A 20,869-nucleotide genomic window follows, 5' to 3' on the forward strand; every position below is an offset into this window, starting at 1 on the left:
GCCCCATGGCATGGGGGCGTATACGAAAGATTAGTGGGTGTTACCAAGCACTGTCTTAAACGAACACTACAGAAACATCTATTGAACGATACCCAACTACTAACCGTTCTTAAAGAAGTAGAAAGTGTCGTCAACACAAGACCATTAACCTACATAGGTACTGGTTTGGAACATGTATTGAAACCAGCAGACTTCTTGACACCGGGAAAATGTCTAGGACTACAGATGTCAATGAAGGAAACACCCGTTAACGCCACTACAACCAAACAACAACTCATAGAAGGTTGGAGACGTGGTGAGACTATCATGAGAGAATACAAGGACATGTTCATGAATCAGTATCTGCTTAGCTTAAGAGAACGTTACAAAAATTCAACCAAACAACCCAGAGTTAAAACTCACAATGAACCATGTGTTGGGGACATTGTACAAATGAAAGGTGATACTAAGAACAGAGAGAACTGGAAAGTAGGGAAGATCGTTGAATTAATTAAAGGAGCTGATGGATTATGTAGAGTCGCTCGAGTGAAGATCGACAATGGTACATTTACGAGATCCTTATTACACTTATACCCTTTGGAAGTAGAAGATGTTCCAACACCTAACAATTTGTCTAATCATCAATTAGAGGAAGAACCTACAACAAGGATAAAAGAAATGAAATTAGAAGAAAGTACAGATTCTTCAGTGATACAAAGAGAGTTTTATCCCGATGTACAACTAGAAATGGAGCTCGACACAGTTGACAGCATGGACGTGGACACGGCACATAGCAATGAGATGACAGAGGAGAACCTCAACGTTCCAAATACAGACAAAGATATGATAGAGTCAAACATAGAGCATAAATGTGATAATATAAACTTAGAAGCTGATATGGCTGATGAAAACTATGAGTCAGAAGTAAACCAGTCTGACAATGAAAGGCAAATGAGGGCTGCGGCGGTCCAAGCTAGGGAAAAAATCCGAGAGTGGACCCGCCATCTGATGACCACACTTACTGCATCGTTATAGCTCGCTCGGCGGGTGTGTCGCGGACTCCCGCGATGTGTACATATTTCAACAGGCAACACATATGACAGCTTCAAATTAGTCTATGGTAAGCTAACGTTTCCTTTTCCTTTTGATTGCGCCATCTTTGTGTGTCAAAGTTAGTTTGGGAACGTGCGATATAAAAGTTATAAATAAAGTGCCTCGTGAAAGCCACATGCATCTTCCCTTCGGCTCTCCAAAAGCTAAGTATAGTTTGAGTATAAAAGAAATAAAAGAGGACATGGTTGTCCCATTCACATATTTATTTTCTTCATCATGATCTCCATTTAGAACGAGAGATCTGTCTTATTTGAGTTTGAGCTGCTTATCTTTATTTGAGACCAATGCGCTTAATAATCACTATAATTAATATGCCTTAAAAGTTAACCTGAGGTGAAGATGATGTGCATGAGTTTAGCGAGAGAGGAGAATATCGTTTGCCCTTAACCTGTTTGTCTCACTTGCGTACTTGTCGAGAGGCTGCGTATAATAAGAAAGAAGATTTAACCTTTTATATAGAGGCTATGTTTGCCTGGCTACGGCCGAAGTGAAAGAGGATTTATCCTTTTATATAGAGGCTATGTTTGCCTGGCTACGGCCGAAGTGAAAGAGGATTTATCCTTTTATATAGAGGCTATGTTTGCCTGGCTACGGCCGAAGTGAAAGAGGATTTATCCTTTTATATAGAGGCTATGTTTGCCTGGCTACGGCCGAAGTGAAAGAGGATTTATCCTTTTATATAGAGGCTATGTTTGCCTGGCTACGGCCGAAGTGAAAGAGGATTTATCCTTTTATATAGAGGCTATGTTTGCCTGGCTACGGCCGAAGCGAAAGAGGATTTGATCCTTGATATAGAGGCTGAGTTGCCTTGACCATGGTCAGTGACGAAATAGAGGGATTACCCTTAGAGTATGAGGCTGTGTAGCCTTCTTACGGATATTGAACGAATGCGTAACGTTGTGTTGCAACCTGTGCAATTACTTATGTGTTGACATACGAATATGATCATATTATGCGTTATAACCAATCTTAACAAATCCAATATATGGATATATCATACCATGTTTACAAGTCATATTATTATTATTATTTTAAACCCAGATCGGTTCATGCTATGAGCCAGTAACTATGCTAATATAATTCTACAACATAAATACATTCACATATATCATAATTCTCATATAGATAAGGAATAATAAGGACCAAGTCCTCAGGATAGTTTCCCAATTGATTGAGATAGTAAAACAATAACAATCATAATACTTCAATATATTCTTGGTATTACTATAATAACAATTGTTCATGTTATAAATACATAGGTTGTGTACCTTAGTGACCCATGGTCATAAAACTATTTTCTATACAGGTGGTGGCATATAATCCGGTGGAAGCTATCAGCTGTGCTGAGAGCTTATGGGCGAGAGAGCCACCGAGGTCATATCTTCAGTTCAAGGTATGAATCATTTCCTTCTCAGTGTAACCAACCTCTTATCTCAACAATGTTAGCGAAGCAGATGATGATGATTTGTTATATTACTAAAATGATGTACATGTCAGGTCAAAGGTAGAATTGTACCTCATTATCTAGGACTGAAATTGTTCTCCCAAACTCACAAGCAAATGAGAGCTCAGGCAAGAAACGTTTTGTATCAGAGTCGATACAGCAGGAGCAATGGGATATCTCGAAATTGCAGACGGGCAAGCACTATGGATGTGTGCAACCTCGTATCACTCGGAAGCCGTGGTTCTATCGTTTTCGTAATTCTCCTAAATGGGTTATATCCACAATTTGCCGGTTGCGATTGGGAAAAGTATGCACTCCGTTATTTCTGGCTATGATTGGTGTCCGCGCGAACTCATTATGCCAATGCGGGCAAGAGGAGGGTAACTTGGATCACATCTTCTTTTCTTGTTCAATGTGTAGCTACTCACTGTACGATGTATTGCCCGAAAGTGTACCACGACCTATATGCTTTAGCTCGCTACTTTGTTACATGGATTCGACCTTAACTTCTATCCTAATTAAATATTTACAAACAAATAACATTAAACTATAAATAACGTAAATTCATTCTCACTCTCATCTATAATATTCTATTACTTCATTTATTCCTGTTATACATATAATATGGTTTTCTTTTCTTTCATTTCCCTCATGTTGGCATTACTAACATTCTGTCATCCGCTTCCCGCTTCTTCGCTAATCAATTTGTGTAAGTGTTGTCATGTGTTTGTCAGTGACGTTCATAACAAATGTTTTGTTTTAGGTTTTCCCTTCACATCCTTCATAAAAAATTAAAAAAAAATAAAAATACCGAACATTCTCCTCACGTGTGAAAGTCAAAGCTACGATAACACCAAGCCAACACTGACATTGGCAAATTCACCCTGTGCAAATTGGCAGGGAGTAAAAGCCAAAAAAAAAAAAAAAAAAAAGATTATGAATTTTTAAGACTGTCTGTGGGGAGCCTATGTCTACCATTCTATTCAATAAATAAATAAATAAATAAATAAATAAATAAATATACTCTATGTCTATGTCTATGTCTATGAATTCCTCATCAAGTGGAATTTAAAAAAAAAATCATGGCAACACTGTATGCAGTACCCATCATACGACCAAATGCGATGCGACCTGCGATTCATGCGATCTGTCAAAAAAACGTCAAGTTTATTGAACGACGGTCGACTTTGCAGCCAGTTTAAATTAATTATAAGCTTAAAACTAACGCTAAAGTGATGAAGTAACACCGCATCGAACAAAACCAGGACAAACTCAACATCTCCACATTTAAAAACTGTAAGTACACTATACATTTTATTTATTATTTTGTAAAATTATTTTTTGCCGTTTTTACGAGTTAGAAGATGTTCCGAAGCATCTGAAGATGATTTAATGACTTTAAGTGTCTTCGGATGACAAAAGACGAGTATTTTTACCGTTTGGTAGGTTATTAAGATGCGCTTTAGTGTGTGGATTGTGAGTCGATGTTGTAACAGCGTCTTTTGTAAGTGTTTACATACGATCGTATTTATAACTATGACCCCTTTGCAAAATTATGGACACGGTCTAGTTATAGGTGTTGCAAAGTACATATTCTAGTTTGTGGATTTTTTTTTTTATATTAGGAAGAAAAAACGTTCTTTGTAAAGTTATGAAGATATTTTACTTACTCTTATAAGCAGAAAAGCAGGAAAATTTGAAAAAAAGATAAGTATTTGTTTATATAAGTTCCTACAGTTCCTACAAAAGTAAAGAAATGTTTTTCTTAAACAAATCAAAACACCAATTACTTAAATTTGGCACTTACGTTGATAATGCTTATCATTAAAAAAAACAGTGTAATATCAGGTTAACCTTGGGACAGCCTAGAATTTTCCCCGACCACATCAATACAATAACAAGCATGTTTATTTATATTATTTATTCATTAGAGTTAAATACCTAAGTTATCTATAAATGCAATACTGTATACTATTTCCTTTTAATTGATAAGAAACTTCAATTTAATAAATACATTAACAGTTAACACTTAATTTTAGACCATAGTTGGCAGCTTTGGACTGTAGTCTTAGTCTAAATCCATACTAATATTATAAATGGGAAAGTGTGTGTGTCTGTTTGTTATTCCGTCTTTCACGGCAAAACGGAGCGACGAATTGACGTGATTTTTTAGGTGGAGATAGTTTAATGGATGGAGAGTGAAATAGGCTACTTTTTGTCTCTTTCTAACGCGAGCGAAGCCGCGGGCAAAAGCTAGTATGTATACAAAGAAGAAAGTGACTGACTGAATGACTGACTGACAGACATATCAACGCACAGACGAAACCACTGGTCCTAGAGATTCTAAGTTTGGCACGTAGGTTTCTTATAAAGTGTAGAGGAAACAGCTAGTATTAAATAAGAAATATAAAACTTTATGTTAACACCAATGAAGCGAAGTATTTGACCTCATAGGAACATTGAACTAATTGCCAAATAATAAATAAATAGTAGTAAGTAAATAAATATTATAGCACATTCTTACACAGATTGACTGAGTCCCACGGTAAGCTCAAGAAGGCTTGTGTTGTGGGTACTCAGACAACGATATATATAATATATAAATACTTATATACATAGAAAACATCCATGACTCAGGAACAAATATCTGTGCTCATTACGCAAATAAATGCCCTTACCGGGATTCGAACAGGGAACAACGGCCTAGCAGGCAGGGCCACTACCGACTACGCCATCCGGTCATCAAGTTGGATCATCATCATCATCATCTGCAATACAGACACAAATTACTAGCTTCTGTCCGTGGCTTCGCTCGCGTTAGAAAGAGACAAACAGTAGCCTATGTCACTCTCCATCCCTTCAAGTATCTCCATTTAAAAAATCACGTCAATTCGTCGCTCCGTTTTGCCGTGAAAGACGGACAAACTTTCCCATTTATAATATTAGTTTGGATGACTCATAAGTTTCAAAATGATAGCAGATACAAGATATCTCTTATATTCGTATCAAGGTAATGTAATTTTAGTGCTATTGACCTTTCAAAGGTTATCTTTAGACAACGAACATATGTGTCTTAAACTTGAATATCAGCAATATTTAGAAATCAACTTTATCTACTCACAATTAGAGTGTATACTTGAAGTATAAGTTGTGTTTATACAACGTTTAGTAAGTACAATCTGGGCAACCGAGCTTCGCTCGGTTCTGTTTCGTATCCTTGACATGTGTCGCCATCTAGTTCAAAAATGAATAGTACCTACATCGAGCGAAAGAATTCTCAGCCTTAACAACACAACTACTCCACACGAGATGGCGCGCATTTCGCCACAAAAACTCAAATAGTGTATTTTCTATTCGTTTTAGCCTTGACCTGTGTCGCCATCTAGTGTTTGCAATAAATAGTACTTACATCGACCGAAAGAATTCTGTCTTAACAGTACAACTACTGCACACGAGATGGCGCGCGAAGAAAAACGCATGAAAACTCGAAAATTCGCGTTTTCCGGGACCTAAGGATAAGTTAGACCGATTTTTCACCCCCAAAAACCCCCACATAACAAATTTCTGCGAAATCGTTAGAGCGGTTTCCGAGATCGTCAGTGTAAATAAATATATATATAAATAAATAAATAAATAAATATACAAGAATTGCTCGTTTAAAAGTATAAGATTAGAGTAAGTAATGTGTGTGTCTGTTTCTCCGTCTGTGACGTGATTTTTTAAATGGAGATAGTTGAAGGGATGGAGAGTGACATAGGCTAATTTTTGTCTTTTTTAACCCCCGACGCAAAAACGACGGGGTGTTATAAGTTTGACGTGTCTGTCTGTCTGTGTGTGTGTCTGTCTGTGGCGTCGTAGCTCCCGAACGGATGAACCGATTTCGATTTAGTTTTTTTTTGTTTGAAAGCTGAATTAGTCGGGAGTGTTCTTAGCCATGTTTCATGAACATCGGTTCACTATGTCGCGGTCGCGGGTCTTTTCAAAATTTTAATTAAGTGGGTCGGCTGACATGAAAGCCTTTGTGGGAGCTCTGTCGGCTCGGCTTATCGACTCTACTGGAGACCCTAGACCCTAGAGCTGGCGCGTATTTCTCGCAACGTATCGCACTGGCGATACAGCGAGGAAATGCCGCCAGCATAATGGGCACCATGCCGCAGGCGGATTTGTTAGATGGTTTTTTCTTTTTATAATTGGGTTCTTTTATTTTTATTATTATTTTCTAATTATTTCTTTAGTACTTATTATTTATTATAAGCTTATTTTTAAGTAGTGATTTAGTTATAATTTAGTTTTATTTTATTTGTAAGATTTTAATTTAAGTGTTTTAATTAAAATAAATGATGATTAAGTGGAGATAGTTGAAGGGATGGAGAGTGACATAGGCTAACTTTTGTCTTTTTCTAACCCCCCACTTCCCTAAAATGGAGGTGGAGTGGAAGTTTGTATGGAGCACTAGCTTCGCTCTCGTTATATTCGAAAATTGCTGAAAGCTCCTTACAATTTTCCACCCCCCATTTTAGGGAAGTGAGGGATTAGAAAGAGACAATAAGTAGCCTATGTTACTCTCCATCCCTTCAACTATCTGCGCTTAAAAAATCACGTCAATCTGTCGCTCCGTTTGGCGTGAAAGACGGACAAACAAACAGACGCACACACTTTCCCATTTATAATATTAGTAAGTACCTATTAGTAACTAAGTAAGTATACTAAGTATGGATTCATTCGAATTTAGCGCGAGTGAAGCCGCGGGCAAATGCTAATCATTTCATAATATACACTTTCCATATCGATTTAATTCACTTTGTTTATTTCCATCGTATCGCATCTATTCATGTGGAACTAATTATGGTTCGAACTGGGTCGTTTAATAACGTATACATAGTTCTTTAATGCATCGTACCTTACCTACATATCGTCACTACTTCGAAAAAATCTCGTATCTCACGCTGCTCCTCAAAGTTAAAACGCAGTAAGGTCAGTGCGTGAAAAAATCTCGTATCTCACGCTGCTCCTCAAAGTTAAAACGCAGTGAGGTCAGTGCGTGAAAAAATCTCGTATCTCACGCTGCTCCTCAAAGTTAAAACGCAGTAAGGTCAGTGCGTGAAAAAATCTCGTATCTCACGCTGCTCCTCAAAGTTAAAACACAGTAAGGTCAGTGCGTGAAAAAATCTCGTATCTCACGCTGCTCCTCAAAGTTAAAACGCAGTAAGGTCAGTGCGGGCAAGACATACTTTATTTGAAATAAAGTTTGAGTGGATAAAACTAGACTATTAAAGGAGTCTGGACTTATCCGCATGGTCCTATGGGCTAGCAAATTTTATATTCTACACAGCTTTTGTAATACTTTGGTGAATTAAAGTAAACTTATGTTATAATAACCTAACCACAAAATTAAATTTTTGAAAAAACCCCCGATCGCGACCTAGTGGACCGATTTTCATGAAACATGGCTAAGAACACTCCCGACTAACTGAGCTTTCAGACAAAAAAACTAAATCAAAATCGGTTCATCCGTTCGAGAGCTACGATGCCACAGACAGACACACACACAGACAGACAGACACGTCAAACTTATAACACTCCTTCGTTTTTGCGTCGGGGGTTAAAAATCACTTTTTTAAGGCTCGGCGGGTTGAACGTCCCCACGCGCTGCGCTTAGCCGGATATACCTACTCAACCTGTAAGCTCTTCTTTCCCGTAATGACGTACTTCTTTCCCGTAATGACGTACTTCTTTCCCGTTATGACGTACTTCTTTCCCGTAATAATGTACTATTATTTAATGCGGGGCAAATCTCGACGGGGGAGCAAATGTAACTGGTCCATCTTTTCCATGTTTTACAATTATGTATTGCATTATTAAATAGAGTGTCCACCGGTTATATACGCCAGGCGTGTTCAGTGAATACATGTACAACTCAACATCATAGTGTAATAATGAAATAAATGGATCAGTTATATGTCCCCCAGTCGAGATTTGCCTTGCTGTACCTTACCACAAAAGAAAGGAATGAAGTGCCACGAAATAGCCTCATTTCAGCATGTTGTTGATGGTAAAGTTTTAGAGAACTATGGTTTGAAAGCCATACTTCCTCCCCTGCCACTACTAAATGTAGGGAGGCTCTCGATGCCTCCCGGTCTAAATCTACTCAAGGTCACCCAAGGAACAACTGAGCCAAGTTTCAACGCATAGTCAAAAAGTGCTGGTTGTTGTGCAATAGCATCTCTAGATCTCTACTATAAGCTACTATAGTAATATTAGTAATTGACGATGCTATTTTGCTATAAACTCAGCATCGCTAGATTGGATATTTCCTTGCACCGTTGGAGGCAATTCTAATAACTAAAGGCGACCACAGACGACCAGTCCGCTGGACAGCAAAGGTTGTTTTTTTTACACTAGATGGTGGCATACAAGCATACGACCCACCTGACGGTAAGCAGTCACCGTAGTCTATATGGACGAACTATAGAAGTGTTAGGCCTGATTTAGACGGCGTGCGAACTCGCATGCGATTTACGTTACGTTGCGGGCTGTTGAGGTTACATAAAATTTTGCACAGCCATCAAATACCGCAATGTAATAAAATTCGTATGCGAGTTTTCGTACCGTCTAAATGGGCCCTTACTTGCGCGTTGCCGACCCTTTAGAAATCTGCACGGGAAGCATGGTCGCGCGATAGACGATAAAATATCAGGCCGTCCCTATCGCACTTACAAATAGTGCGATAGGGACGGCCTGCTATTTTATCGCGCGACCATGCTTCCCGTGCTGTATACTTATAGTGAGTACCTACAGTCATTTTTTGAAGAACCATTGCTGTAAACCGGAAAACCTCGGCAAGGAGCTCCTTCCACAGTCGGAGCGTTCACTCCAAACCCATTAGTAGCAAGTTTAAAAAAAATTGTAACTGTACATCTTTAATTGTGTACCATCTACTCTGGACTACTGGTAATAAAGGTGGTACCACCTGGGGGATCCGGAAAAATGCCGAGTTCGAAAAGTTAGTAGCTGAAGGCCGAACCCAATAGCATCGGCCAAACGAAAGCCCACAGACTTCGCTGGTCGTTCGGTCACTTAGGTACTTAGAATGGAAAACGATCGGGCTGTCAAGAGAGCGTTCTTGGGTCGACCGGCTGGTGGCCGTCCGGCGGGTCGACCCAGGTATCGCTGGGAGGACTGTGGTGGCGGATCTGCGTCGGCTTCAAGTCAGTGACTGGCAAGAGGCTGCGCAGGGACCCCTTTCTTTCCCATAAACTTTTTGGTCAGAATTTCGTTAGTCATAAGTTGTTATTCATATATTTTGTGGTCATAAACATCACTAGTCATAATTTTTGTTACGAATAATGCTTAATGGTACGAACATTAACAACCCATAATATTGGATGCCATAACCTTAAAAGTCATAAAGTTGATGAGTATAAAATTGAAAGGCATAACAATAATTATCCAGAAATATTACTAGGCATATTTTTTGAAGCCCTACTGATTGTTCTGCATACAGTTTTAAGGCATAAACCTCATAAGTCATAATCTTTGTTACGAATAACGTTTAATAGTTCTAACGTTAACAACCCATATTATAGAATACTATAATCTTAGAATCAAGAAAGTTGATGAATATAACATTTAAAACGGATCCCTTTGTTAGCCAGATTATCATTAGTCATAATTCTGAAACGGTTTCATTAGGGTCACCTATAGATAGGTTAGGTTAGGTTTGTTTTATGGCAATCCTGAAAAGTTACGCGTTTTTGAGAAAAACCAAATTATGACTAACGAAAATGTGGACAATCGATACATTATACCTTATGACTTTATTGGTAGTCCGCATTTACCTCGCGTCCATTAGAACGGAAATAGGACCCCTGCCCCCTTCTACTCGTTGACGAAGCCGAATACTACAAAAATCAGCATGCAAAGGAAGAAATGGCGGGAAAATCAGTGAGCTCATTGAGTATTTTAATCCTCATTTCTCAGCTAGGTTCGCTAGTTACCTTGTGTCATTCAGAGCAAAAATAGGAGCCCCGCATAGCGGGGCTCCGTCGAATCGCTGGCGGGGCCTAATACTTTTAAAAGCAACATGAAAAAATAAAACACATAACATGTAAAAGACGAAATGGCGGGAAAATCAGTGAGCCCAACGAGAAAATTTTCATTTCTCGGGTAGGTTCGTTAGTTACCTTGTGTGTACCAGACAGACAGACAGTTGACTACGGAACCCCAAAAAAGTATCTTCTGTGAAAAACTAAATTATGACTAACGATAGTGAACACGAACAAACATTATGACTTCAAACTTAATGAAAAATAATATAGATCCCATTGAATGTTATGATTAAAGTTAATGTGGACAGTAATCATTATTACTTGCGAAAATATACTTTACGACAATTATGACAAACATGTTTATTGCTTTCAACATTATGTCCATAATACAATATGCAATTTGATTATTATGCCAAACAATGTTTATGACTGACAATAATGATGACTTGCAAAAATCTGACCTCCAATTTCTGACATTCAACTTTATGACTAATGATAATATGACTATTAAAAATTATGACTAACAACGTTATGGATTGTAAAAATCGGACTAAAAAAATTATGCGAACCAATAGAGACCCGGCTGCGCAGGATCGGGACAGGGCGATCTCTCATTTCGGAGGCCAAGATTCACTTTGGATCATTGAGCCAAAATACATACATACAATCACGCCTGTATCCCATAAAGGGGTAGGCAGAACACATGAAACTACTAAAGCTTCAGTGCCACTCTTGGCAAATAAGGGGTTGAAAGAAAACGAAACTGACATTGCAGTGACAGGTTGCCAGCCTCTCGCCTACGCCACAATTTAACCCATATCCCATAGTCGCCTTCTACGACACCCACGGGAAGAAAGGGGGTGGTGAAATTCTTAACCCGTCACCACACAGGCACCAAAATAGTTATTAGTTTATCTACTCTGTGGTTAACGGGTAAAACATCCGGAAACTGTCTACGTACATAATTAGCCGACTATAAAAAAGGTAATTTGTTTGCCGTTGTCATTGTCACCTTGGCTTTTTGTCGCGTTAACGGAAAGGAAATTATATAGACCATTGTGTTATTTGTGTTACACAAAGGGTAACGAGTCTTTTGCTTTTAGTTGATAGAATTGTTCGATGATAATCAAAAATATGTGGTAGAATATTTTTCTTACTTACGCAACGTTTAGAAACCGTCACTTAATACGAACGTCATTTTAAATACTAACCCCCTTACTCATTAACGTACTCTATCAAGCCGATAAAGTTCGTATGTTCCTTTCCTACGTATTGGTGTGATAGAAAGGGACAAACGAACTTTATCGGCTCGATAATTTTAGAGTACGTTTATGAATAAGGGGGTTAGTAGATTACGATAAAAGTGCGGAAAAGAGAAGTTCGAAACGAGTGGTGATAATAGTTATTTGTTATTATACAAGGGGGCAAAGTTGTATTTTAACGCCGAGTGTGGAATTGAAAAACGAGCAAGTGAAAGGATTCTATAGTTGAACCACGAGCGAAGCGAGTGGTTCGAGAACAGAATCCTGAACTTGTGAGTTTTTTAACACACGAGAAGTAAAATACATTTGCACCCGAGTGTAACACAAAACTTTTCCCCTCACTATAGCGAGGAAACTACAACGCAAAAAATGCGTTTATTACTGCTTCCAGTAGTTCCACAGGTGGTAAATCATCTTTATTACTAGATTCACAAACTTTTATCAATTTTAAAGCAGTTAATTTGACTTTATTCAAGGTCAAATTACTTTACCCACTAGTGAATAAAATGCGTTTTTACCAGCTGGTATTAAAGGACAAAACACGTGTTTCCGAGCTAGTGAGGGAAAAATAACCTAACCTAACCACAAAAATAACATTTTGAAAAAACCCCCGACCGCGACATAGTAGACCGATTTTCATGAAACATGGCTAAGAACACTCCCGACTAACACAGCTTTCAGACAAAAAAAAACTAAACCTAACTCAGTCAATCCTATAATATTTATTTATTTATGTAAGGAGAAGGAGGATATTTTAAGAGTTACACAGGTTGTCAATTGTCATTGTCACATCAGGCACTGACAACCTTAGAAATCCCATGGATTTTAGGACCAACTGAGCAAAAACTATGGAACCGAAATCGCGGCTCTGATGGCTTTCCCCATACAATGATTGTCGGTTTTGGTAAACGTATCGAGGAAAGTGCCTGTTTTGAAACGTGATAAAATCATTACAAAATCTCTAGTATGTAATAAAAGAAATCCCTCAAAGGGATAAGTTCGCATTTGCGTAGCCGAATGCACAAACGCTGACGAAACGCTCACGAAACGAGACGCTCGTAGATATCTATCTCTATCGCTCTTGCGTATTGGCGCGACAGAGCCAGGTGCCGATGCCGTAGCCGAATGGCATTTCTGCGACGCGAAACGAAAACGAAACGCCGCGAAAGGTAGTCTGGCTCTGTCGCGCCAATAAACAAGAGCGATAGAGATAGATATCTACGAGCGTTTCGTTTCGTGAGCGTTTGTGCCATTCGGCTACGGGGCCAGACTACCTTTCGCGGCGTTTCGTTTGCGTTTCGCGTCGTAATCACTGTGTTTTTAGGGTTCCGTACCAAAAAGGTACAACAGGAACCCTTATGGTGCGACTCTGTCCGTCTGTCTGTCCGTCTGTCACATTCCTAAATATCTCGAGAACTACTAATGCTATCAACTTGAAATTTGGAATAGTTGTGAACATTGTGAAAACTACAAATACTTAGAAGGTATAATTTTTTTTAATTTATTAATTTTAATTGTAGAAAATGGCCAAAATGAAAAGGGGGTAAACTGTAAATTTCAAGTTACTAGGTCAAGTGGGGTATCGTTAGAAAGAGCTTAAATTGAACTTAAATAAACTATTTTTTATAATTTTTTTGTTGTGGAAAAAAAAAGAATTTTGAAGGAAAATGTAAAAAAAAATACCGTTCCCCCCCCCCCCCCCTTATCTCCGAAGTTTACCAACGAAAAATTATGAAAATTTTAGGAAACATTGGTTTTATGCTAAATATTACAGGAAAAATATAATCGTGTTTGTATCTTGACAACTTTTTTTTTAATTCACAAAAAACTTTTCACATTTTTACTTTTAATTTACCCACCTTTGCGGATGTATATAGTACTTCAAATTAATACGAGATGTTAAGTAAATCATCTTCTTTCCAATAAAGTAAAAATTGTTTAAATCGGTTAACATTATAAAGAATAATCCCTGAAAAACCAACATACTATGGTCGCGCAAATTAGTTAGCGAATTCACCGAGAGATGGGGCTATACACAATAATGCTCATTAGTACCTATACTTTTGTCTTCTAGTCAAGTCGTTAGAGTTATGTGAAAACATGAGATTCTTTTATAACTGGGGAGTTTGAAAGTTTGTACGGAACCCTCGGTGGGCGAGTCCAACTCGCACTTGACCGGTTTTTTTTTGTTATAAATTGTACGATAAAGAGTTTACTACTATTACTTATAATTCACTTTAGGCACATCTCGGACACTGGCGATCAAATATATGAAAGAGGCGCGCTCCTATAGCACACAGTCTAAGCTCGTGTAGGTGAACGCGTACTATGCTTGTATGAGTGAGATATGACAGGTCGACTGTTCGCGTTTTTGACAGGCGGTAACTGTGAGGTAACCGAGAGGGGGTGGGCGGCACTTTCAGCGGGGAGGAGTGGCCATACTGTACGATAGTACTCTTACTGTGATATTAGTATGGATTGAAGTAATAAAAAAATACTATAATACAAACGAGAGTATTAGCATTTTTATTGTACAACAACAAAATTCCTTATTAGCGATAAGACCGCAGATGGCTGAAAAGCGATCTGTTCCACAACCTTTATCACAAAAAAAATCTTGTAAACCTTAAAGATACCTACTAAATATTAAATTTTAAAATGAATGATAAGCCGAATTTGCTTCCTTACATTACAATTAATTAATTACTAAATATTTGTTGAAATTTTAACTTTAAGAGTTCTGAATATAGTTCAATATCATAATATCGGGAATAAATGGCTTCGTATGCAGTAAAGGGTTAATATTGGAACACATCCATACATACATCTTAAACTACTGTAAACTTAAAGTTACAAAATAAAATTTTAAATTAATTATTAGGGCCATTTTTTTCAAAGTTGTCCCCCCCCCCTCTTTTTTGTATTTGGAAATGTTTATGTGGTTTTCACTCAGAATCACGAGCTCTTTCAATCCCAATAGGAGAAAAAAAGTGTCCCAAGGTTTTTTTCCCGTTACGTTACCATTTTTTCATACATTTTGTATGGCGGTAACGGAATGGAAGGTTTGCAAAATATATGGAAATCTTGGGACATTTTTTTTCTCCTATCAGGATCGAAAGACCTCGCGATTCTGAGTATGAATCGCGTAAAAAATACCCATGTTACAAAAAAAGGGGTGGACAACTTTGAAAAAAAAAATGGCCCATTAACCTATTCAGATCCCCACATTTAAATAGAATGGCCTCGGACCGGACAGCGGACACAAATCAAATTAATGAATTAACCAATTACAAACATGTGTCACAATTAATGTAACACTCGACTCTGCTCAATTAACATGCGTGCAAACGATTGAGCATTATAATAGAGTTAATTTTTTAATTCAACAGCTTTGTCTCTACGTTGAGGGTTTGCGTTTTAGAATACGGCAATTGATCTAAAATACATGTATATAAAAGAAGAAATTGACTGACTGACTGACATATCAACGCACAGCCGAAACCGCTGCACGTCATATTTACCTACGTCTAGTGAGATAAAAGAGTCTTTTAAAGATAGTCCCGTATACCTGTTTGCCACCGATGTGGTATAAAACAAAAATCGTACCTTCTAGGAAATAATTATATGTACCTTCAACCTATAGAGTATCTATAGTACTATTATATAAACTTTGTTGCCATTGTTTGTAATCTTGCGGTTGAAGCGGAAATAATAACAACTTACATACTATTTATAGCGGCTAGACTAGGTATGTAATCTGATAGTATGTCTAAGTATCTCATTTGAAAACGTTGCATTATTTCTAGAGATGCAACGAATAGTTGTTTGGCCGGATACCGGATACCGAATATTCGGCCCAACCATCGGCCGAATATTCGGTATCCGGCCGCCGAATATTCGGACAGCAGAATTTTACCTACAATACTTACAATTTAAGCAGAGAGCGGGCGCGTCGTGCAGGTTTTGACTTGTTTCGTAGTGAACTTCGCGTCGAGCCGTGAGTCCGTTTTTGTTTAAATGTTTATTTTATTAATAATAAAGGGCTACGATTATAAGTATTATAAATAACCGTAACTGGTTTTTTTTACATTTAATTTGTTTACCCCAAAATCATTCAATCAAAAATAGCTCATCCGGTATCCGGCCGGATAGTACTTCACTATTCGGTATCCGGCCGAATATTAAAATAAGGGCCGAAGAGGCCGGATACTGAATAGTAACCGAATATTCGGTGCATCTTTAATTATTTCATGTGACATAATATGTGAAGCATTATGTACGTACAGACATATGTATTAGTTTTAAGGTATAGTTCCTCATTACATCCAAGTTTAAAAGCCCTCACCATTTGTACGCCGACGATCTGCAACTGTACGCCCAAGCTGAAGTATCTCAGTTAAATGCAACTATTTCTGTCCTCAATGATGACCTGGCTCATATCGCTGACTGGTCGCGTAATTTTGGTATATCTGTTAACCCTTCAAAGTGCCAGGCCATCATTGTGGGGAGCTCGCGTCAAATTTTTAAGTTGGAAGCTGTTCCAGTCGCATCGATCATGTTTGACGGCTCGGTGATCCCAGTCTCTAATCAAGTAAAGGACCTCGGTCTTATAATTGACAAAAATCTTTCATGGGATGGCCACCTCACAGAAGTCACGCGTAAAGTCACTGCAACACTACGTTTTTTATATAGATTTAAGCACTTCTTGCCGGTGAGTACCAAGAAATTATTGGTGCAAGCTTTGATTTTGCCATTGATTGATTATGCTGATGTGTGCACTACCAATGTTACCCAGGATTCTCTAAATAGGCTCGAGCGTACACTCAATAATGGCATTCGTTTCATTTTCAATTTGCGCAAATTTGACCATGTCTCGCTTTATCGCCACAGACTTAAATGGCTTCCTGTACGTCAGCGCAGATCTTTTAGAGTTCTGTGCAGCCTTTTTTCTATTTTATTTGATCCTTCCGCTCCCAATTATCTTAAGTCCAAATTTAACTTCATGACCCCCGTCCGGGCTGTGAACTACGTTCCTCCCGATCCCTTGTTCTTGCAGTACTTCCTCACCACAGTGGTTTCCTCTCAAATTCTTTCACTGCACAAGCTATTCGACTCTGGAATGCACTTCCCCTGACTATAAGACAGGCCCCAAGTAAGTTAATTTTCAAACGCATGCTGCACCAGCATCTGCTGAGTGCGGCACAAGTTAATTAGTTCTCCTTCGCCCATATGCATAATGTTTATAATATATTATTTGTATGTATATTTGTATTTATATTTGTGTATAAGTATACGTGTAATGATATGAATGTATTATTTATGTATTATATTGATTGTATGTAAATAATATTGCTATACTTGTCAATAGTTGTAAATTGTCATGCTTTCTAAATTTATTTTTCTCACTGCACCCACATTCGCGAATTTCTGTTTGGCCCTATGGTTGACTGGTAGAGAATGCCTCAAGGCATTAAGTCCGCCATTTGTACTTTTTTTTCCAATTGTGCAATAAAGTTTAAATAAATAAATAAATATAGTAGTTACTTTCTGCTTGCTAAATTGCTTTGGATAATGCTAAATCTTTATTTGAGCATTTCTTTTTTTTTTGCCATTATTTTTAATTAGATTTTTTTAGGGAATTTTAGGTCAATTGTACTCAGAGAATCACGAGTACTTTCAATATCACTAGGATACAAAAAGTCTCCCAGAATTTCCATACATTTTTGTTACTTTCCTCTTAATCGATGGAATCAGGCGTTACTTTGCGGAAATCCATGTTAATCGTAAACTAGAACTTTCCTTTGCTAATCCGCGAATAGATAACGTGCAAGTCAATCAATGCTAACCTGTTATAATTACTTGCGTATTTTTTACATGCAATTAATTTTCCCACCCTCCCACCGCAAAAATAAAAATAAATACGCAAATAAATATAACAAACCCACCACCAAAAATACAAAACTCGACACGTGTTTCGCCTCTCTACGAGGCATCCTCAGGAGCTGATGTTCCGTCTTCGGACCGTCAACATCAGCTCCTGAGGATGCCTCGTAGAGAGGCGAAACACGTGTCGAGTTTTGTATTTTTGGTGGTGGGTTGTTATATTTATTTGCGTATTTATTTTTATTTTTGCGGTGGGAGGGTGGGAAAATTAATTGCATGTAAAAAATACGCAAGTAATTATAACAGGTTAGCACTGATTGACTTGCACGTTATCTATTCGCGGATTAGCAAAGGAAAGTTCTAGTTTACGATTACTTTCCTCTTTTTTACCCCACACAACATGTATGGAAAATGGTAACAAAATAAGAAAAAATCGTATGGGACAATTTTTTTAACTACTAGGATTGTAAAAGCTAGTGATATTGAGTCGAAATAGCATATTTTTTTGACGTGATAACGTCTAATAACTCGTTACTACGGGCAGCATGCACGAAAAAGATGACGTCATTGTCCCGTTTCCCAATAGAGCTTAAGCGCCATCTATTGGCGCGCGTAGGAACTAAGCGGCTGATCGATGCGCTCGGTATGGTTGTAGCCACAGAGAACCTCCTATAGAGTGGCAGTCTTGTATATTTGGTTCGCGATACGAGTCACCAGTGTTTGGGGTGCGAGGAGCGGGCGGGGAATGTGTTAAGCGCGCTGTGATTGGCCGTTTCAAGGACGGCGGGCAGTCGCGCCAGATGAAAAGGGACAGAAGTATGACTGTCCCTCTACTGACGCGTAAGTGGCCAATGTAAGTTGACCTATGCCGGCTCTGAATAAATTATAAATATGACTTATTTGTGGAATGTAATGCCGTCTGTTTTTAAATTTGAGCTTCGTGTTACCTTTCCACACCATTTCACACTACAGGTGGACATCTTTAAGGCATCAAAATACCCTTTTCCAATTTTTTTGTGCGAAAAACACGCGCTGCTTTCAGGTCTGTTACTTGGTCGATACTGATCGGGCACGGCGAGCGCCCGCGCTTATATCAGTGCAAATACTAGGAAGGCTGGCCACCGCGAGTCGTCTTGTAATAGATGTCTATAGGGGTTGGTCTGTGGGTTGTAGCGTGTGGCCTGAGTAAAGCACCACAGCTGCGACAGATGGCGCGCCCGTGTTTATTATTTTTGAGTGTTTGTAATTTAAAAACATGAAAGATTGCATTAAAATAAGCATCTTTTATAGAATGAAGTTGTTTGAAAAACCTACTTATTTAGGAGTTAGAGCAGTACGAAGTTGCGAATTTTCCCATAGTATTTACTAAGGCGCCAGAGACATAATAAATTTACGATGATTTTTTTTACCAATATAACCTATGTTAATATTGATAAATCATATAGAACACGTTTAAAAATAAGGATGTTTTGTTATATAAACTTTTTCTTCTCCATTAATATTTACTGAGATATTAGGGTTCTAAGATTAGTAAATGGCACTAGCACTTTAATAAAATTAACGCGTGTCTCGCAAACGATCTAGGATACAAAATGACGACTTTTATATAGGTATAGATAGGTTAGGTTCGTTAGGTATCTTCAAACGGCCGAAGGCTCCTATTCTGTGCAGTTTCTGTAATAAGCGGGGCTCCGTCGATATCGCTTTCTGTCTCTGGCGCCTTAGTAATGCTACGGGAAAATTTTGCAACTTTGCACCACTCTAACTCCTAAATTAGTAGGTTTTAACAAAAACTTTAATTTATAAAAGATGCTTATTTTAATGCATTCTTTCTAATAAGAACAAAACACTATGCTAGAAAGAGTGCAGAGGAAGTTCTGTAGGCACATTTACAAACGACTGTACGGATATTACCCAATATATGTATCCATCTCTATTCGTAACAGGAATGGTTGGTCTTCAAACTCTAGAAACCAGACGGAAACTGCTGCATATTATGCATTACCGCCAACCGTTTCACCATAGAGTAGATGACGCATCCGTGCTTGAGAGAATGGGGCTGCAAGTGCCAAGAACGAATGTGGTGGTTGGCATGCCGGGCGCGGTGCCGGCGCGGCGGCGGCGGCGCCTGTTCGCGGCGGCCGGCGCACCGCTCGAGCCCGAGCTGCTCTTAACCGCATCATGTCGTCTTCAGTCGTGTCTAATGCGCGCAGCGGTGCAGTCGCATTGATGATTTAATTCATATAATTACGAAATCGCGCGGCTCGTCCGCTGCCGGTATTTGACGCGATGGCAGACTCTAAACGGAGGCAACCTGTCGTGAACGAGTTCCTCGCCTTTCTTCAAGAAAGAGATAAGCTCATTCTGGAAGGGGCGATGGATGCGGAGAATGCTGTCCAGATGAATTCGCGTGCATCAAGGTTCACTGTCGAAGACATCTGCGAAGCGAAGAGAGTGTTGTGCGAGTCCCTAGGAATCGCCGGCACCTACGTTCCTCACCGGAGAGGAGATGAAACCGGGAAGAAGAGCCTTGAAGATATTATGAAGATCTTCAAGGAGTACAAGGACCGAATTCCAGAGTTTGTGGCGACAGATATCTCCATCATTCCGTCGTGCGATCCGGATGACGTCAACGTTCGCAGCTTGTTAAGGGAAATCGTGGCCCTAAAAACAAGTTTAGCTGTAGTTATTACAAGGTTTGAAACCAGCTTGCAAACAATCGCCGAGTTACGTGACGAAATTAGTTGTTTACGTAATGCTCCTGCTCGGTCAGCGGTTTCAGACCTGACGTCCGATCATCGACCTGACAACACTAGTGTCGAGTCAGGTATTTTGCGCGTTGACACAATTAAAAATGTCGCACGCGCCGCTCCGCCGCCCGCGCGCCCCCCGCGCGTGCGGCCGCCTCCCCTCACGTCGAGCTCACGTCAGCGGGCATATGCTGATGTAGCCGCCCTAGCCGGTCAACGCAACGCCGCAGCGAACCGGGTCAGCGCACCTGCAAAGGTGTGTGAAGAACGGGCTCCAATCAAGGAGAAGTCCTCCCGCGCCGATGTGAATAAGGAGGGGTTCACACTGGTGCAAAGGAAGAAGGCGCGTAGGGCGCCTCGTAAGACTCTGTGTGGTACCGCGGAGCCGAG

General features: G+C 39.1%; 2 protein-coding genes across 2 annotated transcripts in view; both read left to right on the forward strand.

The window, feature by feature from the left end:
• On the forward strand, positions 1-2,697 carry LOC125238619. The gene is made up of 2 exons (XM_048145980.1): positions 1-1,099; positions 2,399-2,697. Exon 1 carries the CDS (start codon positions 226-228, stop codon positions 1,012-1,014), a length of 789 nt encoding a protein of 262 aa, XP_048001937.1. The 5' UTR covers positions 1-225; the 3' UTR covers positions 1,015-1,099; positions 2,399-2,697.
• Positions 2,698-3,657: 960 nt separating this feature from the next.
• LOC125238604 overlaps positions 3,658-20,869 on the forward strand; it is a 49,821-nt gene continuing 32,609 nt past the window's right edge. The window contains exon 1 of the mRNA XM_048145958.1: positions 3,658-3,832. The gene's annotated coding sequence lies outside the window, so the exon portion shown is untranslated. The remainder of the gene's footprint in view (positions 3,833-20,869) is intronic.

Source organism: Leguminivora glycinivorella, chromosome 24, assembly GCF_023078275.1.
Source record: "Leguminivora glycinivorella isolate SPB_JAAS2020 chromosome 24, LegGlyc_1.1, whole genome shotgun sequence".
Taxonomy (NCBI): Eukaryota; Metazoa; Arthropoda; class Insecta; order Lepidoptera; family Tortricidae; genus Leguminivora; species Leguminivora glycinivorella.